The 26,334-nt window shown below is 49.2% G+C and overlaps 1 protein-coding gene across 1 annotated transcript in view; it reads left to right on the forward strand.

Annotated features, from left to right (window-relative positions):
- Window positions 1-1,099: 1,099 nt before the first annotated feature.
- LOC139276830 (FYVE, RhoGEF and PH domain-containing protein 5-like) overlaps window positions 1,100-26,334 on the forward strand; it is a 121,405-nt gene continuing 96,170 nt past the window's right edge. Inside the window, exons 1-2 of the mRNA XM_070894829.1 lie at window positions 1,100-3,012; window positions 24,225-24,339. Of these exons, the coding sequence (XP_070750930.1) occupies window positions 1,100-3,012; window positions 24,225-24,339 (2,028 nt within the window). The remainder of the gene's footprint in view (window positions 3,013-24,224; window positions 24,340-26,334) is intronic.

The raw sequence follows: 26,334 nt of genomic DNA on the forward strand, positions 1-26,334 counted from the left end.
CGAGGTCGCGCCAGACGGGGTCGAGGTCGCGCCAGACGGGGTCGAGGTCGCGCCAGACGGGGTCGAGGTCGCGCCAGACGGGGTCGAGGTCGCGCCAGACGGGGTCGAGGTCGCGCCAGACGGGGTCGAGGTCGCGCCAGACGGGGTCGAGGTCGCGCCAGACGGGGTCGAGGTCGCGCCAGACGGGGTCGAGGTCGCGCCAGACGGGGTCGAGGTCGCGCCAGACGGGGTCGAGGTCGCGCCAGACGGGGTCGAGGTCGCGCCAGACGGGGTCGAGTTCGCGCCAGACGGGGTCGAGGTCGCGCCAGACGGGGTCGGGGTCGAGCCAGACGGGGTCGGGGTCGAGCCAGACGGGGTCGGGGTCGCGCCAGACGGGGTCGAGGTCGCGCCAGACGGGGTCGAGTTCGCGCCAGACGGGGTCGAGTTCGCGCCAGACGGGGTCGGGGTCGAGCCTGACGGGGTCGGGGTCGAGCCAGACGGGGTCGGGGTCGGGGTCGCGCCAGACGGGGTCGAGGTCGCGCCAGACGGGGTCGAGGTCGCGCCAGACGGGGTCATGGGCGAACCAGACGGGATCATGGGCGAACCAGACGGGATCATGGGCGAACCAGACGAGATCATGGGCGAACCAGACGGGATCATGGGCGAACCAGACGGGATCATGGGCGAACCAGACGGGATCATGGGCGAGCCAGACGGGGCGGGTGGCGAGCCAGACGGGGCGGGTGGCGAACCAGACGGGGTCGAGGGCGAACCAGAAGGGGCGGGGAACGAACCAGACGGGGTCATGGGCGAACCAGACGGGGTCATGGGCGAACCAGACGGGGTCATGGGCGAGCCAGACGGGGTCATGGGCGAGCCAGACGGGGTCATGGGCGAGCCAGACGGGGTCATGGGCGAGCCAGACGGGGTCATGGGCGAGCCAGACGGAGCGGGAGGCGAGCAAGACGGAGCGGAAGGCGAGCCAGACGGAGCGGGAGGCGAGCCAGACGGAGCGGAGGCCGAGCCAGACGGAGCGGAAGCCGAGCCAGACGGGGCGGGGGGCGAACCAGACGGGGCGGAGGGCGAACCAGACGGTGCGGGGGACGAACCAGACGGGGTCATGGGCGAACCAGACTGGGTCATGGGCGAGCCAGACGGGGTCATGGGCGAGCCAGACGGAGTCATGGGCGAGCCAGACGGAGCGGGAGGCGAGCCAGACGGAGCGGGAGGCGAGCCAGACGGAGCGGAGGCCGAGCCAGACGGGGCGGGGGGCAAACCAGACGGGGTCGAGGGCGAACCAGACGGGGCGGGGGACGAACCAGACGGGGTCATGGGCGAACCAGACGGAGCGGGGGGCCAACCAGACGGAACGGGGGACCAACCAGATGAGGTCGAGGGCGAGCCAGACGGGGCGGGGGGCGAGCCAGACGGGGCAGGGGGCGAGCCAGACAGGGTCAGGTTCGAGCCAGACGGAGTCAGGTTCGAGCCAGATGGGCTTGTGCACAAGGCACAATCACCATGTGTCCCTACACCTGAAGAGCCAGGCGGGCTTGTTGAAGGAAGGTTAACTGGATCATCAAAGATGTCAACTTTTGAAGGACATTGCGAATGTGGTGAACAGAGCGGGGCTGAAATATTGTTGGACATTGGTATCCATGAAGAAACAGAGGAATTTGGTCAAAGTGATGAACCCGTGGAATTGGTATGTATCTCTATAACTGAAGAACCAGAGTTTGCTGCAGGGGAAGACCGCATGGGTTACTGTAATGAACATATTGCAGTGGAGGACAGTCCTGCCATCTCTAACTGTGCTCCTGTGTGTTCAGCAGGAGTTGAATATGGACCACTCATGGAATTAGAAGCTGGACATTCGGGTAAAACAGATGAATTGCCAAGTGTATACTTTACAAGTGATGAATTGGGTATTAAGGCAGAAGCTGATAAAGCTGTTACTGCAGACTGGAAAAATACCAGAAGAAGAACACGATCTCTTAGTGCAAAAGTACCCGAGACTGTTCCAGAAGAGGCCGTGCCAGAATCTCTAGTTCAGGAACCTGGTGGGAAAGCTACAGGAGATCACGACCCAGTAAAACTGGAAGGTGAAGAGTGTGAAAACACAAGGACCCTTCCTGCAAACCACACTTTCTATCTCCGTTCATATTCTGTAGAAGGCAGGGATCTGCCCATTTCTGTTTACAGAGAAACAGAGGGGTCACTTTTAGAAGACAGCAGAATGAAGAGTAAGGACGATAATCTCTCCCTGCCATGTGTAGTTGCATCATCAGGTAGTTTGTCAAAAGAAAATCACCTCCCATTGTCTGGTGCTTCCAATCCATCAACAGCGGTGGACATACCCCCTCCATTCCAACTGGCCAGCATCACCAAAAAACCCATAACCAAAAGTTCACCGTCACTTGTAATAGAAAGTGAATCTCCTGATAAACACTTAAAGCAAAGCACAAAGAAAAAGTCATCTTTTAAGCGCTTTTTACCAATTAAACTGTCACTGAAGAAGAAGATTGAAAACAAGATTGCGGTTGAGGTAAATGTGTGCAAGACTCCCTCGGATACAGTAAGGGCCCTGGATTTTGACCGCAGAAGTTTGGGGAACTCGCCACAATTAAAGACTCGATCTGGAAAGATGCGCATATCAGATTCTTCATCCACCTTCTTATTTTACAAGGATGGCAAGAGAAAAGGAATGTCTAAACCCTTCAGCAGAAGTGTGTCGAGGGTTGAGTCTTTCGATGACAGGTCTCGGCATTCTTACACATCACTTCCTTTAACCAAACCCAGATCCATTTCCTTCCCCAACACCGACTCTTCTGATTACGAGAACATTCCAGCCGTGAGCTCGGACTATGAAAATGTACAAATCCCCGCCAAAAGGAGTGGCCGTTCGGGGACCTTCACTGAATTCTTTGAAGACCCCAGCCGAGCTTTCTCTTCAGCCTGTGAAAATGATGGTTATGTTGACATGAGCAGTTTCACTCCATTCGAGAGCAAGCAGAACATGGAGCAGGAACTGGAAAGGTGAGATCCTCCTTTTGGGGGTTAGTCTATGGTTTATTGTTGCCCTCCTCGTGCTCCCTACGCCCAGGAGAGCCACCGCTGGGATACATTGGCAATGACTGAGAAACGTGGTCAAGCTGTAGCAAGGACAACTAGTCGATACAAAAATACCAGTCTGACCTTTGCGCTCTGAATATAAAATGACAACTTGGACTTATCTTGTTTAAACTAGCTGATGAGTGGGGAGCATGCTTGTGATGTGATCCCATTCTGAGCCAGGGGCAGAGTGTGGTTGCAGAGCACAGGCAGGAGTGTGGAGGGTCTTGGGAATGGAACACAGCTGTGGTGAGCGGGGACAGATGAAACATTCAGACCACAGGACCTGTTTTTTGGTGATTGGTATCTGACAAACCAGTAGAAGTTACATCCAGAAATATTTATCTTCCAGGCGGAAGATCGATCTCCAGAGAAGGAACAGAGAAATAGAGACAAGAACATAAGAACATAAGAAATAGGAGCAGGAGTAGGCCATACAGCCCCTCGAGCCTGCTCCGCCATTTAATATGATCATGGCTGATCCGATCATGGACTCAGGTCCACTTCCCTATCCACTCCCCATAACCCCGTAATCCCTTATTGGTTAAGAAACTATCTATCTCTGTCTTAAATTTATTCAATGTCCCAGCCTCCACAGCTCTTAGAGGCAGCGAATTCCATAGATTTACAACCCTCTGAGAAAAGAAATTCCACCTCATCTCAGTTTTAAATGGGCGGCCCCTTATTCTAAGATCATGCCCCCTAGTTCTAGTCTCCCCTAATATGTCCTTACTATATAGTATAAATGCACACGAGGCCCATATTTGAGAGAAGGTCACTCTTTGACCAGTTACCTTTATTACCAAGACCTCAAGTGATGAAGGTGGGTGGAGCTTCCCCTTTTATACCTGAAAATCCATGTTAGGAGTGTCTCCCACAAGTTCACCCCCTTGTGGTCAATGTTCTCAAGGTCAGCTTATACATGGGTTACAATGATAATTGAATACATGACATCCCCAATCAGTGAAAACATCCTCTCTGCATCCACCTTGTCAAGCCCCCTCATAATCTTATACATTTCGATAAGACCACCTCTCATTCTTCTGAATTCCAATGAGTAGAGGACCGACCTAGTCAACCTTTCCTCACAAGTCAACCCACTCATCCCCAGAATCAACCCAGTGAACCTTCTCTGAACTGCCTCCAAAGCAAGTATATCCTTTTGTAAATATGGAAACCAAAACTGCACGCAGTATTCCAGGTGTGGCCTCACCAATACCCTATATAACTGTAGCAAGACTTCCCTGCTTTTATACTCCATCTCCTTTACAATAAAGGCCAAGATTCCATTGGCCTTCCTGATCACTTGCTGTACCTGCATACTATCCTTTTGTGTTTCATGCACAAGTACCCCCAGGTCCCGCTGTACTGTGGCACTTTGTAATCTTTCTCCATTTAAGCAGGCCAGAGAAAGATCTCCAGAGAGAGGAACAGAGAGATAGCAACAGGAGCAGGCAGGAGAAAGATCCCCAGAGAGAGGAACAGAAAGATAGAGACAGAAGCAGGCTGGAAAAAGCATGAGAGCGCCAGACATGCTCGGGCTTGAGCGGTATCACTAAAGTACTGATGTTTGTCATTCTCCCTTCTTCCTCACATGCTCATGGATTCAACTGCTCCATGATGGTTAAATCCCGTTTGATATCTAATTGGCTCATTCATTAGTGTCTGATGGCACATTCGTTCGTGCCTGATGTCACGTTCGTTAGTGTCTGATGTCACGTTCGTTAGTGTCTCGACGAGGACACTGATGTTGGTACGCCTGCCCTCCCAGGGGATTTGTAGGATCTTATGGAGACATCATTGGTGATATATCTCCAGCAACTTGAAGTGTCTTCTGTACATCGTCCATTTCTCTGAGCCATACAGGAGGGCAGATATTACTACAGCTCTGTAGACCATGAGCTTGGTGGTGGATTTGAGGGCCTGATCTTCAAACACTCTTTTCCTCGAGCAGCCGAAGGCTGCACTGGCGCACTGGAGGCGGTGCTGAATCTCGTCGTCAATGTCTGTTCTTGTTGATATGAGGCTCCCGAAGTATGGGAAATGATCCAGGTTGTCCAGGCCGTGCTGTGGATCTTGATGACTGGGAGGCAGTGCTAACATCCACGTTCGCTAGTGTCTGATGTCACGTGCGTTAGTGTCTGATGTCACGTGCGCTAGTGTCTGATGTCACGTGCGTTAGTGTCTGATGTCACGTTCGCTAGTATCTGACATCTCAAGAACATAAGAACATAAGAAGTAGGAGCAGGATTCGGCCATACAGCCCCTCGAGTCTGCTCCGCCATTTAATACGATCATGGCTGATCCGATCATGGACTCAGGTCCACTTCCCTACCTGTTCCCCATTACCCCTTATTCCCTTATCAGTTAAGAAACTGTCTATTTCTGTCAAATTTATTCAATGTCCCAGCTTCTCTGAGGCAACGAATTCCACAGATTTACAATCCTCTGAGAGAAGAAATTTCTCTTCATCTCAGTTATAAATGGGCGGCCCCTTATGCTAAGGTTATGCCCTCTCGTTTTAGTCTCCCCTATCAGTGGAAACATCCTCTCTGCATCCACCTTGTCAAGCCCCCTCATAACCTTATACGTTTCAATAAGATCACCTCTCATTCTTCTGAACTCCAGTCTGTAGAGGCCCAACCTACTCCACCTTTCCTCATAAGTCAACCCCCTCATTCCTGGAATCAACCGAGTGAACCTTCTCTGAACTGCCTCCACAGCAAGTATATCCTTTCTTAAATATGGAAACCAAACGGTCACGTTCATTAGTGACTGACGTCACGTTCGTTAGTGTCTGACATCCCATAACATCAGAAATCGGAGCAGGAATATGCCATACAGCCCCTCGAGCCTGCTCCGCAATTTAATACGATCATGGCCGATCCGATCATGGATTCGGATTCAGCTCCACTTCCCTGCCCGCGCCCCATAACCTCTTATTCCCTTATCGTTTAAGAAACTGTCTATTTCGGTCTTGAATTTATTCAGTGTCCCAGCTTCCACAGCTCTGCATTTACAACCCTCAGAGAAGAAATTTCTCCTCATCTCAGTTTTAAATGTGCGGCCCTTATTCTAAAGTTTTGCCCTCTAGTTCTAGTCTCCCTCATCAATGAAAACATCCTCTCTGCATCCACCTTGTCAAGCCCCCTCATAATCTTATACATTTCGATAAGACCACCTCTCATTCTTCTGAATTCCAATGAGTAGAGGCCCAACTTACTCAACCTTTCCTCATAAGTCAGCCCCCTCATCTCCGGAATCAACCGAGTGAACCTTCTCTGAACTGCCTCCAAAGCAAGTATATCCTTTCTTAAACATGGAAACCAAAACTGCACGAACTCCCGCTGTGGATTGTACCAGGGGATGGCAGAAGCTGGCTGGGAAAAATCGGCTGGAACGGGGACGACATCCGAGCGCTTTCTTCCGTCAACGACGCCTCATGTACCCAGGTTCTGAGCAAGTTCCCGTCGTTGTTCGAGCCAGGCAATGGAAGCTTCTCGGGAGCTTTGGTTCCCGGTACGTGACCCATCCATCACAAGGCTCGGGCAGTACCGTACATGATGCGTGAAAAAGTGGAAATTGAGCTGGACAGGCTGCAACGTGAAGGCATCATCGTGCCGGTGGAATTCAATGACTGGGCCAGTCCGATTGTCCCGGTACTTAAGGAGCACGGCACGGTTAGAATTTGTGGGGACTATAAAGTAACGATTAACCGTTTTTCGCTGCAGGACCAGTACCCGCTACCTAAGGCAGACGACCTATTTGCGACCCTGGCTGGAGGGAAGACGTTCACCAAGCTGGACCTGACCTCGGCCTACATGACGCAGGAGCTGGAGGCCTCACCTGCATCTACACGCACAAAGGTGCCTCACGGGACATTGAGAGTTTGAGATATTCCGAGAACAAATGCTCAGAGACTTTTTTGTACTGGGCATCTGATATGAGACAATCCTTCGCAAACTGTTGACTGTAGAAACTCCGAATCTAAGTAAAGCCATAACGCTAGCATAGGCATTTATGTCCACCAGCGACAACACCAAGCAGATTTCACAGAATAAAGAAGTTTCGGCCAGTACAGTCAGCTACGGCAATCTTCCAACGGAACGTGGAGAGCCTGCTAAAGTCGGATCATTGCATAGTGGTTTTCCAGGACGAGATATTGGTTACAGGTTGGGACACCATGGAGCACTTGAAGAATCTGTAAGAGGTTCTTAGTCGGTTAGATCGTGTGGGGCTCAGGTTGAAATGCTCGAAGTGTGTTTTCCTGGCCCAGGGCATCGAGTTCTTGGAAAGAAGAATCACAGCAGACGGCATCAGACCCACCGACGCCAAGACGGAGGCCATTAAGAACGCGACCACAGAACGTGACGGAGCTGCGGTTGTTCCTGGGACTATTTTGGTAATTTCCTACCTGGGTTAAGCACCCTGCTAGAACCCCTACATGCACTACTGCGGGAATTCACAAGAGGCTGCCTTTAAGAAAGCCAGAAATCTGTTGTGTTCAAACAAACTGCTTGTCCTGTATAACCCTTGTAAATGATTAGTGCTAGTTTGTGATGCGTCGTTATACGGGGTCGGGTGCGTGTTACAACAGGCTAACAAATCGGGGATTTTGCAACCGGTCACTTATGCGTCCAGGAGTTTGTCCAAGGCCGAAAGGGCCTGCAGCATGATTGAAAAAGAGGCTCTGGCATGCATCTACGGGGTAAAAAATGCACCAGTACTTATTTGGCTCAAGTTTGAGCTTTAAACTGACCACAAGCTGCTCCTATCGCTGTTCTGAGAACAAAGGGATTAATACCAATGCCTCTGCCCGCATCCATAGATGAGCGCTCACGCTGTCGGCATACAACTATGTAATCTGCCACAGGCCGGGCACAGAGAACTGCACAGATGCTCTCAGTCGGCTGTCATTGCCCACCACCGGGTGGAAATGGCACAGCCAGCGGACTTGCTCACGGTCATGGAGGCATTCGAGAACGAGAAGTCCCTCATTACGGCCCGTCAGATCAGGACCTGGACCAGCCAGGATCCTTTACTGTCCTTGGTAAAAAAACTGTGTCCTCCATGGGAGCTGGTCTGGTGTCCCAGTGGAGATGCAGGAGGCGATTAAGCCACTCCACAGACGCAAAGACGAGTTGTCCCTGAGGGAGGACTGTCTATTGTGGGGCAATCGCATGGTCTTGCCCAAGAAAGGCAGAGACACATTCATATGTGAACTGCACAGTACCCACCCAGGCATCGTAATGATGAAAGCCATAGCCAGATCCCATGTGTGGTGGCCCGGCATCAACTCAGACTTAGAGTCATGCGTGAGCCAGTGCAACACTTGCTCTCAGCTGAGCAATGCCCCCAGAGAGGCACCGCTAAGTTTGTGGTCGCGGCCCTCCAAACCATGGTCGAAGATCCACATAGACTATGTGGGCCCATTTCTAGGCAAAATGTTTTTGGTTGTCGTGGACGCTTACTCAAAATGGATTGAATGTGCAATAATGTTTGTAAACACATCAACCACCACCATTGAAAGCCTACGAGCCATGTTTGCCACGCACGGCTTGCCTGATGTCCTAGTCAGCGATAATGGGCCGTGCTTCACCAGTGCTGAATTCAAGGAATTCATGACCTGCAATGGGATCAAACATGTCACATCTGCCCCATTCAAGCCCACATCCAACGGCCAGGCAGAACAGGCAGTTCAGACTATTGTCTTCCTAACACAGATGAGACTGCACACAGGGAGGTTAAAGTAACAGTGACCTCGGTCTTTATTAAAACACTCCAGAGTGAGGAACAGGCCTTAGGGGCCGGCTTATATACACTGCTCCCAAGGGATGCTGGGATCCCTTGGGACTTCAGGGGATGCGCTCCCTGATAGCGGAACATGAGAGTGCATGCTTTACAGATACACAACATCATTCCCCCCCCAAAGTCAAAGTGAAAACTATTTACAAGGTGAGGCGGTCGGGAGCCTTTTTTTCCCTGGTGGACCGCCTCGGTACAAATGTCTGTTCTGGTGTGTTGCCTGTGCCCTCGCTGGGCTGGCATGTTGTTGGCCCTGCAGGGCTGCTGGGTGAGCTTGGCCTTGCTGGGCTGTTGGGCGTGATGGGTTAGATTTCCTGGTCCGGCGTGGTATCGTTGATCCTTTGGGTGTGTGTTGTGGGCTCGAAAAAGGTGGTGTCTGCTGTGGGTTGTTCAGGGCAGTCTGTGAACCGCAGCCTCGTTTGGTCCAGGTGCTTTCTGCAAATTTGTCCATTGTCTAGTTTGACTACAAACACCCTTCTCCCTTCTTTAGTTATCACCGTGCCCGCGATCCACTTGGGACCATGTCCATAGTTTAACACATACACAGGGTCATTCAGATCAATTTCCCGTGACACAGTGGCGTGTCCATCGTTTACATTTTGTTGCTGCCGCCTGCTCTCTAGCTGATCATGCAGGTTGGGGTGAACCAGCGAGAGTCTGGTTTTAAGTGTCCTTCTCATGAGTAGCTCAGCCGGGGGCACCCCTGTGAGCGAGTGGGGTCTCGTGCGGTAGGTGAGTAGTACTCGGGACAGGCGGGTTTGGAGTGAACCTTCTGTGACTCGTTTAAGGCTCTGTTTGATGGTTTGTACTGCCTGCTCTGCCTGCCCATTGGAGGCTGGTTTAAACGGGGCCAAGGTGACATGTTTGATCCCATTGAGGGTCATGAATTCTTTAAATTCGGCACTGGTGAAACATGGCTAGTTGTCACCGACCAGTATGTCAGGCAGGCCGTGGGTGGCAAACATGGCCCTCAGGCTTTCAATGGTGGTGGTGGCGGTGCTTCCCGACATTATTTCACATTCAATCCATTTTGAAAAAGCATCCACCACCACCAGGAACATTTTACCGAGAAACGGGCCTGCATAGTCAACATGGATCCACGACCATGGTGTGGAGGGCCAGGACCACAAACTTAATGGTGCCTCTCTGGGCGCGTTGCTCAACTGAGCACACACGCGGCATTGCCGTACACAGGACTCTAAGTCAGAGTCGATACCGGGCCACCACACGTGGGATCTGGCTATCGCTTTCATAGAAACATAGAAACATAGAAAATAGGTGCAGGAGCAGGCTATTCAGCCCTTCTAGCCTGCACCGCCATTCAATGAGTTCATGGCTGAACATGAAACTTCAGTACCCCCTTCCTGCTTTCACACCATACCCCTTGATCCCCCGAGTAGTAAGGACTTCATCTAACTCCCTTTTGAATATATTTAGTGAATTGGCCTCAACTACTTTCTGTGGCAGAGAATTCCACAGGTTCACCACTCTCTGGGTGAAGAAGTTTCTCCTCATCTCGGTCCTAAATGGCTTACCCCTTATCCTTAGACTGTGACCCCTGGTTCTGGACTTCCCCAACATTGGGAACATTCTTCCTGCATCCAACCTGTCCAAACCCGTCAGAATTTTAAACGTTTCTATGAGGTCCCCTCTCACTCTTCTGAACTCCAGTGAATACAAGCCCAGTTGATCCAGTCTTTCTTGATAGGTCAGTCCCACCATCCCGGGAATCAGTCTGGTGAATCTTCGCTGCACTCCCTCAATAGCAAGAATGTCCTTCCTCAAGTGAGGAGACCAAAACTGTACACAATACTCCAGGTGTGGCCTCACCAAGGCCCTGTACAACTGTAGCAACACCACCCTGCCCCTGTACTCAAATCCCTTCACTATGAAGGCCAACATGCCATTTGCTTTCTTAACCGCCTGCTGTACCTGCATGCCAACCTTCAATGACTGATGTACCATGACACCCAGGTCTCGTTGCACCTTCCCTTTTCCTAATCTGTCACCATTCAGATAATAGTCTGTCTCTCTGTTTTTACCACCAAAGTGGATAACCTCACATTTATCCCCATTATACTTCATCTGCCACGCATTTGCCCACTCACCTAACCTATCCAAGTCACTCTGTAGCCTCATAGCATCCTCCTCGCAGCTCACACTGCCACCCAGCTTAATGTCATCCGCAAATTTGGAGATACTACATTTAATCCCCTCGTCTAAATCATTAATGTACAATGTAAACAGCTGGGGCCCCAGCACAGAACCTTGTGGTACCCCACTAGTCACTGCCTGCAATTCTGAAAAGTACCCATTTACTCCTACTCTTTGCTTCCTGTCTGACAACCAGTTCTCAATCCACGTCAGCACACTACCCCCAATCCCATGTGCTTTAACTTTGAACATTAATCTCCTGTGTGGGACCTTGTTGAAAGCCTTCTGAAAGTCCAAATATACCACATCAACTGGTTCTCCTTTGTCCACTTTACTGGAAACATCCTCAAAAAATTCCAGAAGATTTGCCAAGCATGATTTCCCTTTCACAAATCCATGCTGACTTGGACCTATCATGTCACCATTTTCCAAATGCGCTGCTATGACATCCTTAATAATTGATTCCATCATTTTACCCAATACCGATGTCAGGCTGACCGGTCTATAATTCCCTGCTTTCTCTCTCCCTCCTTTTTTAAAAAGTGGGGTTACATTGGCTACCCTCCACTCAATAGGAACTGATCCAGAGTCAATGGAATGTTGGAAAATGACTGTCAATGCATCCGCTATTTCCAAGGCCACCTCCTTAAGTACTCTGGGATGCAGTCCATCAGGCCCTGGGGATTTATCGGCCTTCAATCCCATCAATTTCCCCAACACAATTTCCCGACTAATAAAGATTTCCCTCAGTTCCTCCTCCTTACTAGACCCTCTGACCCCTTTTATATCCGGAAGGTTGTTTGTGTCCTCCTTAGTGAATACTGAACCAAAGTACTTGTTCAATTGGTCTGCCATTTCTTTGTTCCCCGTTATGACTTCCCCTGATTCTGACTGCAAGAAAGACTGGATCAACTGGGCTTGTATTCACTGGAGTTCAGAAGAATGAGAGGGGACCTCATAGAAACGTTTAAAATTCTGACGGGGTTAGACAGGTTAGATGCAGGAAGAATGTTCCCAATGTTGGGAAAGTCCAGAACCAGAGGTCACAGTCTAAGGATAAGGGGTAAGCCATTTAGGACCGAGATGCGGAGGAACTTCTTCACCCAGAGAGTGGTGAACCTGTGGAATTCTCTACCACAGAAAGTTGTTGAGGCCAATTCACTAAATATATTCAAAAAGGAGTTAGATGAGGTCCTTACTACTAGGGGGATCAAGGGGTATGGCGAGAAAGCAGGAATGGGGTACTGAAGTTGAATGTTCAGCCATGAACTCATTGAATGGCGGTGCAGGCTAGAAGGGCCGAATGGCCTACTCCTGCACCTATTTTCTATGTTTCTATGTTTCTATTATAACTGCTGCACCTTTATTGCATGCATTCCTAATTTCCTGTTTGATGCCCTCCCCAACATCACTACTACTGTTTGGAGGTCTGTACACAACTCCCACTAACGTTTTTTGCCCTTTAGTGTTCTGCAGCTCTACCCATATAGATTCCACATCATCCAAGCTAATGTCTTTCCTAACTATTGCATTAATCTCCTCTTTAACCAGCAATGCTACCCCACCTCCTTTTCCTTTTATTCTATCCTTCCTGAATGTTGAATACCCCTGGATGTTGAGCCCTGATCATCCTGGAGCCACGTCTCCGTAATCCCAATCACATCATATTTGTTAACATCAATTTGCACAGTTAATTCATCCACCTTATTGCGGATACTCCTTGCATTAAGACACAAAGCCTTCAGGCTTGCTTTTTTAACACCCTTTGTCCTTTTAGAATTTTGCTGTACAGTGGCCCTTTTTGTTCTTTGCCTTGGGTTTCTCTGCCCTCCACTTTTCCTCATCTCCTTTCTGTCTTTTGCTTTTGCCTCATTTTTGTCTCCCTCTGTCTCCCTGCATTGGTTCCCATCCCACTGCCATATTAATTTAACTCCTCCCCAACAGCACTAGCAAACACTCCCCCTAGGACATTGGTTCCGGTCCTGCCCAGGTGCAGACCGTTCAGTTTGTACTGGTCCCACCTCCCCCAGAACCGGTTCCAATGCCCCAGGAATTTGAATCCCTCCCTGCTGCACCACTGCTCAAGCCACGTATTCATCTGCGCTATCCTGCGATTCCTACTCTGACTAGCACGTGGCACTGGTAGCAATCCCGAGATTACTACTTTTGAGGTCCTACTTTTTAATTTAGCTCCTAGCTCCTTAAATTCTTTTCGTAGGACCTCATCCCTTTTTTTACCTATGTCGTTGGTACCAATGTGCACCACGACAACTGGCTGTTCTCCCTCCCATTTCAGAATGTCCTGCACCCGCTCCGAGACATCCTTGACCCTTGCACCAGGGAGGCAACATACCATCCTGGAGTCTCGGTTGCGGCCGCAGAAACGCCTAACTATTCCCCTCACCATCGAATCCCCTATCACTATCGCGCTCCCAATCTTTTTCCTGCCCTCCTGCCCTCCTGTGCAGCAGAGCCAGCCACGGTGCCATGAACTTGGCTGCTGCTGCCCTCCCCCGATGAGTAATCCCCCCCAACAGTACCCAAAGCAGTGTATCTGTTTTGCAGGGGGATGACCACAGGGGACCCCTGCACTAACTTTCTTGCACTGCTCTTCCTGCTGGTCTTCCATTCCCTATCTGGCTGTGGATCCTTCTCCTGCGGTAAGACCAACTCGCTACACGTGATACTCACGTCATTCTCAGCATCGTGGATGCTCCAGAGTGAATCCACCCTCAGCTCCAATTCCGCAACGCGGACCGTCAAGAGCTCGAGGCGGATACACTTCCCACACACGTAGCGCCCAGGGACACCGGAAGTGTCCTCGAGTTCCCACATAGTACAGGAGGAGCATATCACGTGACCGAGCTCTCCTGCCATGTCTTAACCCTTAGATACCCTTAAATTGGTAATAACAATGTTACAGTTCACTTACTGATATAAAAAATAAAAAGAAAAGCTACTCACCAATCACCAGCCAATCACTTACCTCATTGGCTGTGACGTCACTTTTTGATTCCTTTCTACTTCTATTTTGCTTTCTCTCCCGCTGTAGCTGCACCGGTACGCCTTTTATAGGCCGCTCCCCTCTCACCAACTGCCGCTGGCTCTCGATCTCCCGCTGGGCCTTTTATAGGCCGCTCCCCTCTCACCAACTGCCGCTGGCTCTCGATCTCCCGCTGGGCCTTTTATAGGCCGCTCCCCTCTCACCAACTGCCGCTGGCTCTCGATCTCCCGCTGGGCCTTTTATAGGCCGCTCCCCTCTCACCAACTGCCGCTGGCTCTCGATCTCCCGCTGGGCCTTTTATAGGCTGCTCCCCTCTCACCAACTGCCGCTGGCTCTCGATCTCCCGCTGGGCCTTTTATAGGCCGCTCCCCTCTCACCAACTGCCGCTGGCTCTCGATCTCCCGCTGGGCCTTTGATAGGTCGCTCCCCTCTCACCAACTGCCGCTGGCTCTCGATCTCCCGCTGGGCCTTTTATAGGCCGCTCCCCTCTCACCAACTGCCGCTGGCTCTCGATCTCCCGCTGGGCCTTTTATAGGCCGCTCCCCTCTCACCAACTGCCGCTGGCTCTCGATCTCCCGCTGGGCCTTTTATAGGCCGCTCCCCTCTCACCAACTGCCGCTGGCTCTCGATCTCCCGCTGGGCCTTTTATAGGCCGCTCCCCTCTCACCAACTGCCGCTGGTTCTCGATCTCCCACTGGGCTTTTATAGGCCGCTCCCCTCTCACCAACTGCCGCTGGCTCTCGATCTCCCGCTGGGCTTTTGATAGGTCGCTCCCCTCTCATCATTACTATACCTGGGTGTGTGCTGTGGAGATCCGAAATGAATGTCTCCCTGCCCTTTTTGGGTAGCACTACGCGGTTACCCCACAACAGGCAGTCTGCCTGAATGGACAGCTCTTCCTTTCGTCGCTGGAACGGCTTGATTAGCTCTTGCATTTCAACGGGATGCTGACCCAGCTCCCATGCAGTACACAGTTTTTTTACTAGCGACAGCAGATGATCTTGGCTGGTCCAAGTCCTAATCTGGCGGGCCGTGACAGGTGATTTATCATTTTCAAACGCTTCCATGACAAAGTCTGCGGGCTGCGCCACCATCAACAAGTTTGCAGGCTGCACCATTTCCACCCCCGTGATGGGCAATGGTAGCCGACTGAGAGCATCCGCATAGTTCTCGGTGCTTGGCCTGTGGCAGATGGTATAGTTATATGCTGATAGCGCGAGGGCCCACCTTTGTATGCGGGCTGAGGCATTAGTATTTATCCCCTTGTTTTCAGCAAACAGGGATATGAGGGGCTTGTGATCGGTTTCCAGCTCAAATTTGAGGCCAAACAGGTACTGATGCATTTTCTTTACCCCAAACACACTCGCTAATGCCTCTTTCTCAATCATGCTGTAGGCTCTCTCGGCCTTAGACAAACTCCTGGAAGCATAGGCGACAGGTTGCAACTTCTCTGCAATGTTAGCTTGTTGTAATACACACCCGACTCCGTATGACAACACATCACATGCTAACACAAGTCTTTTACACGGGTTATACAATTCAAGCAGCTTGTTGGAGCATAAAATGTTTCTGGCTTTCTCAAAAGCAATTACTTGTTTTTTTCCCATACCCAGTTCTCACCTTTACGCAATAACACATGTAGGGGGCTCGAAGAGGGTGCTTAACCCCGGTAGGAAGTTACCAAAATAGTTGAGTCCCAGAAACGACTGCAGCTCCGTGACGTTCTGTGGCCTGGACGCGTTCCTGATAGCCTCTGTCTTGGCGGCTGTGGGCCAAATGCCATCTGCTGTGATCTTTCTCCCCAAAAACTTCACTTCTGTTGCCATGAAGACGCATTTCGACCTCTTCAGCCGCAGCCCTATGCGATCCAGTCGCTGGAGGACCTCCTCCAGGTTTTGTAGGTGCTCGACGGTGTCCCAACCCATGACCAATATGTCGTCCTGAAAAACCACCGAGCATGGTACCAACTTGAGTAGGCTCTCCATGTTTCTCTAGAAGATCGCTGCAGCTGACCGAATTCCAAACGGGCATCTGTTGTAGATGAACAGTCCCTTTTGCGTGTTGATGCAGGTGAGGCCTTTCGAAGACTCCTCCAGCTCCTGCGTCATGTAGGCTGAAGTCAGGTCGAGCTTGGTGAATGTCTTGCCTCCTGCCAGCGTCGTAAATAGGTCGTCTGCTTTAGGTAGTGGGTATTGGTCCTGTAGCGAGAAATGATTAATAGTTACTTTATAATCGCCGCAAATCCTGACCGTGCCATCACTTTTGAGTACTGGAACAAGTGGGCTGGTCCACTCGCTGAATTCCACTGGGGAGATAATGCCCTTGCGTTGCAACCTGTCCAGTTCAATTTCCACTCTCTCCCTCGTCATGTGAGGTACCGCTCGCGTCTTGTGGTGAATGGGTCGTGCCTCTGGGACCAAGTGGATCCGCACCTTCGCCCCGGAAAAGTTTCCAATGCCTGGCTCAAAAAGGGAAGGAAATTTGTTAAGAACCTGGGTACATGAGGCCTCATCGACATGTGATAGCGCTCGGATGTTATCCCAGTTTCAGCGGATTTTGCCCAGCCAGCTCCTTCCAAGCAGTGTGGGGCCATCGCCCGGGACAATCCAGAGTGGCAGTTCGTACACCGTGCCCTCGTAGGTGACCTTGGCCATGGTGCTGCCCAGGACAGTGATAAGCTCTTTGGTGTACATTCTCAGTTTTGTGTGGATGGGGCTCAGGGTTGGTCTGAGTGCCTTGTTGCACCACAGTCTCTCAAACATCTTTTTACTCATGATGGATTGGCTAGCACCAGTGTCCAGTTCCATGGCTATGGGTAAGCCATTCAATTTTACTTTTATCATTATAGGTGGACATTTCATCGAAAATGTGTGCACCCTGTGTACTTCAGCATCTACCTCCTCTCTCTGAGGCTCGAAATTGCTTTGATCCACCATGGACCGATCTTCCTCTGCCACGTGGTGGTTATCAGGTTTTGCAGAGCTTGCAGCTCATCTGCAAGCTCGCTGGAGATGCCCCATTGTTCCACAGCTCTTGCAAACATACCCTTTGAAGTGGCATGAATAGGCTGAATGGAAACCTCCACAATGCCAACAAGGTGTGAATTGCCTTGCATTCATCCTTTGATGCAGACTCCGAATCATCTGGGTCACCTGAGGTCTGCTGGCAGTTGCAGACTCGTGGTTTGTGCCCTGTACATTTCTGCTCGCAAACACAGTTCCAGTTAATTTATGAACATTGCTAGCACTTGTGTGCTGAGAGATTTGTTTAGTGTTATCACTGTTGGACATAAACGCCTGTGCTATCGCAATGGCCTTACAGAGGGTGGGTGTCTCTACAGTCAAAAGTTTTCGTAGGATGATCTCGTGGCCAATGCCCAGTACAAAAAAGTCTCTGAGCATCTACTCCAGGTAGCCATCAAACTCACATTGTCCTGCAAGTCGCCTTAGCTCGGCGACGTAGCTCGCCACTTCCTGACCTTCAGATCGCTGGTACGTTTAGAACCGATACCTCGCCATCAGCATGCTCTCCCACGGGTTAAGATGCTCCCGAACCAGTGTACACAGCTCCTCATGCGACTTATCTGTGGGTCAGAAGATTCTTCATGAGGCTGTAGGTCGGTGCCCCACAGACCGTGTGGAGGACCGCTCTCCTTTTTGCAGCGCTTCCTTCTCCGTCCAGCCCATTGGCTACAAAGTACTGGTCTAGCTGTACGACATAGGCTTCCCAGTCCTCACCCTCCGAGAACTTCTACAGGATGCCCACAATTTGCTGCATCTTTGCATTGGATTCGTATTCTCGTCACCAGTTATTGTGTTCCTAACACAGATGAGGCTGCACACAGGGAGGTTAAAGTAACAGTGACCTCAGTCTTTATTCAGACACTCCAGAGTGAGGAACAGGCATTAGGGGCCAGCTTATATACAGTGCTCCCAAGGGATGCTGGGACCCTGGTGGCGGAACATGGGAGTGCATGCTTTACAGATACACAACACAGACCATCAAGCAAAGCTTGAAACGTTTGTCGGAAGGCTCCCTGCAGACCCGGCTGTCCCGAGTACTGCTCAGTTGCTGCACCAGACCCCACTCACTCACCGGGGTTCCCCCAGCCGAGCTGCTCATGAAAAGGGCACTTAATACAAGGCTCTCTCTTGTCCACCCTGATCTCCATGATCACGTGAAGGGCAAGTGGCACCAACAAAGTGTGTGCCATGTCCGCGCAAATTTGTCATGCGATATTGAGATCAATGATCCCGTGTTTGTGCTCAATTACGGACATGGTCCCAAATGGCTCGCTGGCAAGGTCACAGCCAAAGAAGGGAGTAGGGTGTTTCAAGTCAAATCGGCCAATGGACAAACGCACAGAAAACATTTGAACCAAATCAAACTGCAGTTCACCAACAGCTACGAACAACCTGAAGAGGACACCACCAACTTTGACCTTCCAACACACACACAAGTGGCAACTGGCATCATGGTTACCCCGAAGCCGAACACACCGTCCCCAGTAGCCCGGCAAGGCCGGCTGCCCAACAGCCCAGTGAAGAACTGACCAACCCACCCACACCCCATATAGTACCGAGACGATCGACAAGGGAGCGCAAAGCCCCAGATCGTCTCACCCTGTAAATAAGTGTACTGTTGACTTCATGGGGAGTGAAGTTATGTATTTAACCCTATTTAACCTGCATGACACCTGACCACCAGATGGCCCACTTGCTGCAGTCCCAAGGGACCCCAGCATCCCTTAGGAGCACAGTATATAAGCAGGCCACCCACAAGGTACCTGCACTCTGGAATCTTATTAAAGGAGCTAAGGTCACACTTGTACTCAGTTTTATCCTTTATTATGAGTGTACCACCATCTGCCAAATTTTTGCCCACTCACTTAGCCTGTCTATGATCTTTTTCAGATTTTTTGTGTCCTCCTCACATTGCTTTTCCTCCCATCTTTGTATCGGCAGCAAACTTGGCTACGTTACACTCGGTTCCTTCTTCCAAGATGTTAATATAGATTGTAAATATTTGAAGACCCAGCAGTGATCCCTGCAGCATCCTACTAATTACTGATTGCCAACCCGAGAATTAACCATTTATCCCGACTCTGTTTTCTTTTCATTCGCCAATCCTCTGTCCATGCAAATATATTACCCCTCGTTCATTACTGTGTGATGACACGTTCGTAAATTTCTGATGACACGTTCATTAATGACTGCTGACTCATTCGTTAGTGTCTGTCACGTTCGTTGGTGTCTGTCACATGTGTTAGTGTCTGATGACATGTTATTAGTGTCTGATGTCATGTTCGTTTAGTGTCTGATGTCACGTTCGTTAGTGTCTGACTCGTTATTAATATCTGATGACACGTTCGTTAGTGTCTGATGACTTGTTATTAATGTCTGTCACGTTCGTTAGTGTCTGATGTCACGTTCGTTAGTGTCTCATGTCACATTCGTTAGAGTCGGATGTCACGTTCATTAGTGTCTAATGTCACGTTCGTTAGTGTCTGACTCGTTATTAATATCTGATGTCACATTCGTTGGTGTCTGACGTCACATGCGTTAGTGTCTGATGCCACATGTGTTAGTGTCTGATGACTCGTTATTAATGTGTGATGACACGTTCGTTGGTGTCTGATGTCACGTTCGTTAGTGTCTGATTACTCCACGTCACCGGATTCAAGGCTCAACTCATTATTCTACCCAATGTCTTTGGTCCAAGTTCTCCCCAACTCAGATGGAAGATTACCAGATATACTGTACTTGTTGTACTTTGACAGTCTGCCGTAGAGGCGTGATTTGTCAGTTACTGGTCAGTAATGGTGGCCTGAGTGAAGTAGTTGGGAGGTGACATGGGCACAGAATGTTACCATTGGGCTCACTCCTATAGTTTAGGTTAGATTTGTGATGTGTTGCTTTGGGGCTGGTTTGAAATTGCGGTGATGCAAATCGCAGTCAGCCATACATCGTCTATCGGAATCAGCCACCCTGCATTTCGCTGCCCTCGCTGTCCTGCAAAGTTTTATTGGTCAGCCAGGTTGCTGTGATGTGTTTTGCCAGAGCCGTTGGTCGTGTTGTTGCCCAAGCCCAATGCCAGCTGCTGCTGGTTTATTGCCAGCTGCACTCTGGGGAGGAAATTCTTTGGCCTTCAGCTTCCTGCTCCTTGTTTACAGGAAATGCAAGACAAGGGTCTTAGCAGAAGGTAGCAACTGACAGTGAAGTCATTCTGAGGAGCGCCATATTTGTTATTTGAATAATTTACTCTCAGAGAGAGGGGTTATCACCAAACTCTTCCCACCTGCTTTGTATTTCTTAGTCTGCTGGTATTGGCTAGAGTTTCCAGTCATTTGCCCTGCTTTTTTCAGTGCAATTCCCCCGATATTGGTGCAAAAGATCATGGAATTGTAACCGCAAATTGTGTTCAGCGCAACTTGTGTTTCCGCAATCTTTTGTGCTAGTGTCAATAACATTGCACTGGAAGTAGGCCCCACCCACAAACCTGGCCATGCTCCCATGGTGACGAGTTTCTGCTAATTGTGCTCATTTGTGGGCCTTCGATGAGGCTCCAAAAATTAAACTGGATTTTTTGGTGCAAGGAAACGAATAGGCAGGTTTTGCAAGGTTTTGAATTAAATGTTTTTACTAACGAACTTATTACTGTTCACCAATATAACTGGAAAATAGTTCTGTATATTTTTTAAGTCATTTTCAGTCATTTAAAACTGGGTTGTTCACAGGATTGACACATTAAAAATGCTTATTTTTTGTGATACTCATTTTCAGCTATATTAATCAAATTGCACCAAATTACCATTCTTAAGTGCATCAAGGAATATTTTTCAAGTAACATTATTTTTTGAACACGTTTTAAAATGCTGTTCTAATGTACTGGTTCAAGGCAGATATTGCGTTCAGCAAATAAATTTGAATGGAAACTTGAAAAATAAATACTTTTAAAATTGGGTGTAACTTGTTGCAGCATCACCAATGGCAGAGAGTGGAGAGCACGTTCAAACAATCACAGGACAGGGAGTGGAGAGTATCAGTTCATACCCTCCACTCTCTGTCCTGTGATTGTATCAGTTCAAACAATTTTAGTCTTTAACTAAGGGCAGAGGGATATACAAAATAATTAAGTTAATTAATCAAATAACTAGAGGCTTGGCAGGGCAGCTCAGTCCCATGGAGTGCACATGCTGTGCTATGTGGGAAGTTCTAGCTACTTCGCGTAGCTTGGATGACCACATGTGCAGGAAGTGTTACCAGATACCGCATCTCGAGCTTCGGGTTTCGGAGCGTGAGCAGCAGCTGGAGTCACTGCGGTGCATCTTGAGGCTGAGAACTTCGTGGATAGCACGTTTCTAGAGGTGACCACCCCGCAGCTTAAGAGTGTGCAGGCAGAGAGCTCGGTCTGTGCAGCAGAGCTGGTCTCCAGTTATCTTGGGTAACCCTTGAAACTGGACCAAGACCTAGCTTTGTCAAGCCCGTGTGGTGGCTGGTGTGCAATGGCCACCACACGTTAAAAAAAAAACACGCACAGGCATCTTCCACCCTTGAGGATGTAGTTCGGGTTCTTCCTTCAAAACATCCTTTTTTTTGGCGTGGAAGCAAGTCATCCTCATTTCAAGGGACCGCCTATGATGATGATGATGATAATGACCGCCAGACAGAAGAGGAGGACCAGGCAGGTCGTGCAGGAGGCCACTGAGTGCATCTGGCTCTCCAACCAGTATTCTGTTCTGAGTTCTGGTGGGGGCGATGGTTCCACTGCAACATGCAGCCAGAGCCAGGTTCACAGCAACACGAGGGGCTCAGCTGCACGGGGGAGAGGGGTGGGGTGGGGGAGAAAGAAAGAAGAGTGGGAGAGCAATAGTGGTAGGGGATTCGATAGGGGAGCAGACAGGCATTTCTGAGGCCATACATGTGACTCCAGGATGGTACATTGCCTCCCTGGTGCCAGGGTCAAGGATGTCAGGGCATTCTGGGGGGAGAGGGCAAACAGCCAGAGGTTGTGGTCCACATCGGGACCAATGACGTAGGTAGAAAGAGGGATGAGGTCCTGCAGGCAGATTTTAGGGAGCTAGCAGAGAGATTAAAAAGCAGGACCTCAAAGGTAGTAATCTCCGGATTACTCCTGGTGCCACGAGCTAGTGAGTACAGAAATAGGAGGATAGAGCAGATGAATACGTGGCTGGAGAGATGGTGTAGGAGGGAGGGCTTTCGTTTCCTGAGGCATTGGGACCGTTTCTGGGGGAGGTGGGTCCTGTACAAGTCGGACGGGTTGCACCTCAACAGAGCCAGGACCAATATCCTCGTTGGGGGGTGGGGGTTTGCTCGTGCTGTTGGGGAGGGTTTAAACTAGCTTGGCAGTGGGATGGGAACCTGAGAATATATTCAGTAGGGAGAGAAGAAAAGCTGAAATTAGAAAGCAGGAAAGTAGAAAGTGAATTTGAAATACAGAAGAAACAAGGGCTAGAAAATGGACAACAAGGGAGTTTGGCTGTGCTAAATGGTATATACTTCAATGCAAAGAGTCTAGGGAAAACGGCAGATGAGCTGAGTGCATAGATTGACGTGTGGGAGTATGATATTATAACTATTACTGAGACATGGCTGAAAGAGGGGCAGGTATGGCAGCTCAACATTCCTGGTTACAGGGTTTTCAGACAGGATAGAGAGGGGGGTAAAAAAAGGAGATGGTGGTCGCAGTATTGATTAAATAAACAATTACAGCTGTGAGGAGGGATGACCTGTTGGAAGGATCATCAAATGAGGCCATTTGGGTTGAGCTGGGATTTAGCCAAATTGGACTGGAAACAGCTACTTGAAGGTAAATCAGTGTCAGAGCAATGGGAGGCATTCAAGGAGGAGATCCGGAGGGTTCAGAGCAAGTATGTTCCCTTAAAGAACAATTCTAGAGGCCCCTGGATGTCAAGGGACATACAGGGTAGAATAAAGAAAAAAAGGGAAGCTTAAGACAGATACCGAGGGCTCAACATGGCAGAAACTCTAGAGGAGTATAGAAAGTCCAGGGGTGAAATTACAAGAAAATTAAAGAAAGCAAAGAGGGAGCATGAAACATTTTTGGCAAGTAAAATCAAGGAAAACCCAAAGATGTTTTATCTATTAGAGACCATAAGGGAAATCTGTTACATGGGTATGGTTCTTTGAATCTGTTTTCTTAAAAGAGAGGGATGATGCAGACATTGCAATCAAGGAGGAGGTGTGTGAAATATTAGATGAAATAAAGAGAGGAAGTATTAAGGGGCTTAGCAGCTTTGAAAGTGGTTAAATCCCCAGGCCCAGATGAAATGTATACCAGGTTGTTAAGGGAAGCAAAAGCGGAAATAGCAGAGGCTCTGACCATCATTTTCCAATCTTCTCTGGCTACAGGTGTGGTGCCGGAGGACTGAATTGGAGACACTGTATGGCTTGCTCTGTGTTCCCATAGCAATCCAGGGCCATGTGTTTAACCAGGTTGGGTCAAAATATGTAAAGATTAAGGGGCTGAATTTCTGGTCTTCTGCGCTCCGTTTTTCTCCCTGGAGCGGCGACAATGTCAGCGGTGAGGTGTTCTAGGTGGGCGTGTGGTCAGCCTCCAGCGCCCCGTGGCGATCCTCGGGTCCGGTTTTCCGGCGGCGTGGAGCTGCACCACCAAGAAGAGCTGTGCCGGTGTGCAACACCCCTGGTTGCGACACTAGCATAAGTTTTGACCCTTGCCTGATCCGTATGCCCCAAAGCGCGTCATGCAGTGACTGCCTGGGAAATTTGGTGGCACAACGATACTGACAGCGGAGAGGTTAGTAATGGACTCCTCAGGTAAGTGTCATTGTTTTTTCTTCAAATTTTTTTGCGATTTATGTTGTGGTGGTGTGGGCAATGTTTTGCGAATGTTTTTGTGGGGGTTGGGGGGGGTTTCGTTTTTTTTCTCCCCAGATGTCTCTCAGAGCGCTCCATGCCGGGCTCTTTAGCTCGGGAGTTTCCCATGTTAACGCCCCGAGAGAGGTGTACAACGTCTCCCTTAGCTGCACTGCCAGACTCGGCCCCACTGTCCAATGTGACTTCCTGAGGCACAAACTGTTCCCGGATACTAACTTTATCGCCCCACCGCCATTGCCGCCCCAAAATCATCAAAGCTGAAAATCCAGCCCTAACAGCAATGCTTCTTGTCACAGTGTCGACAGTGAGACTCTAACGGTGTGTCCACCCAGTGTAGAGGAGGTCATTTCCTGTGAGGAGACTGGAAACAGCTCGGATTCTGAGGACATCGACAGGGATCTGGCTCAGCAGGTACATCACCCTGATTATTGGCTACGACCTATTGTTGAGGGGTGCGAACTTTATATGTTCTTTGGTTTTGAGGAGTGAAGTTTAATGGTTACTCTTTTGGGGAGGCTGGAAATTGTCATACTGTTTTTCCAAAATCCAGCACTGGATGAGCCGAAATTTCCTCCAACTAAATATTGGGAAGACCAAAGCCATTGTCTTAGGTCCATGCCACTAACTCCGTTCCTTAGCCATTGACTCCAACCCTCTCCCTAGCATCTGTCTGAGGCTCAATCAGACTGTTCGTAGCCTTGTTGTCACATTGGACCCCGAGATGAGCTTCCGACCACATGTACGCACCATAACTAAAACCGACTATTTCCTCATCACCCAACTCGACCAGGCTCAGCTCATCTGATATTGAAACCTTGATCCCTGCCTTTCTTACCTGTAGACTTGATTACTTCAACGCACTCCTGGCTGGCTTCCCACGTTCTATCCTACGTAATCTAGAGGTGATCCAAAACTCGGCTGCCCGTGTCCTAACTCGCAACAAATCCCATTCACCCATCACCCCAGTGCTCGCTAACCTACTTTGGCTCCCGGTTAAGCAACGCCTCGATATTAAAGCTCTCATCCTGTCCTCACCCCTCCCTATGCAATGCAGTAGTGAGAAATTATATTGGCTCAGAAGATCAAGATGTAGAAACAGTTTGGGTGGAGATAATAAATAATAAGGGAAGGAAGTCACTGGTGGGAGAACTCTATAGGCCCCCAAACAGTAGCTACACTGTAGCACAGAGTCTAAATCAAGAAATAATGGAGACTTGTAAGAAAGGTACGGCAATAATCATGGACGATTTTAATCTTCATATTGATTGAAGAAATCAAATTGGCAAGGGTAGCCTTGAGGATGAGTTCATAGAGTGTATCCGGGATGGTTTCTCAGAACAATACGTTGTGAAACCAACCAGGGAGCAGAATATTTTAGATCTGGTAATGTGTAATGAGACTGGATTAATTAATGATGTTGTAATGAAGGATCCTCTTGGGAAGAGTGATCATAACATGGTACAATTTCAAATTCAGTTTGAGGGTGAGAAAGCTAGGTCTCAAACTAGTGTCCTGAACTTAAATAAAGGCAATTACAAAGGTATGAAGGCAGAGTTGGCTAAAGTGGACTGGGAAAATAGATTAAAGGGTAAGACAGTAGATAAGCAGTGGCAGACATTTAAGGAGATATTTCATAACTCTCAACAAAGATATATTCCAGTAAGAGAAGGATGAACCATCTGTGACTAACTAGGGAAGTAAAGGATGGTATCAAATTGAAAACAAAGGCATACAATGTTGTGAAGAATAGTGGTAGGCCAGAGGATTGGGAAATATTTAGAAACCAGCAAAGGACGACTAAAAACATAATAAACAGAGAGGATAGATTATGAGAGAAAACTAGCAAAAAATATAAAAACAGACAGTAACAGCTTCTACAGGTATATAAAAGGAAAAGAGTGGCTAAAGTAAACATTGATCCCTTAGAGGATGAGACTGGGGAATTAATAATGAGAAACAGGGAAATGGCAGAGACTTTGAACAAATATTTTGTATCGGTCTTCATGGAAGAAGACACGAAAAGCATCCCAATAATTGATAATCACGGGGCTATTGGGAGAGGGAACTTAAAACAATCACTAGCACTAGAGAAAAAGTACCAGGCAAACTAATGGGACTAAAGGTGGACAAGTCCCCGAGACCTGATAGCCTGCATCCTAGGGTCTTAAAAGAAGTGGCTGCAGAGATAGTGGATGTATTAGTTGTAATCTACCAAAATTCCCTGGATTCTTGGGCGGTCCCAGTGGATTGGAAAACTGCAAATGTAACACCCCTATTTAAGAAAGGAGGGAGACAGAAAGCAGGAAACTATAGACCAGTTAGCCTAACATCTGTCGTTGGGAAAATGTTGGAGTTCATTATTAAGGAAGCAGTAGCAGAACATTTAGAAAATCATAATACAGTCAA

The sequence above is a fragment of the Pristiophorus japonicus genome, chromosome 12 (assembly GCF_044704955.1).
Source record: "Pristiophorus japonicus isolate sPriJap1 chromosome 12, sPriJap1.hap1, whole genome shotgun sequence".
Lineage (NCBI taxonomy): Eukaryota > Metazoa > Chordata > Chondrichthyes > Pristiophoridae > Pristiophorus > Pristiophorus japonicus.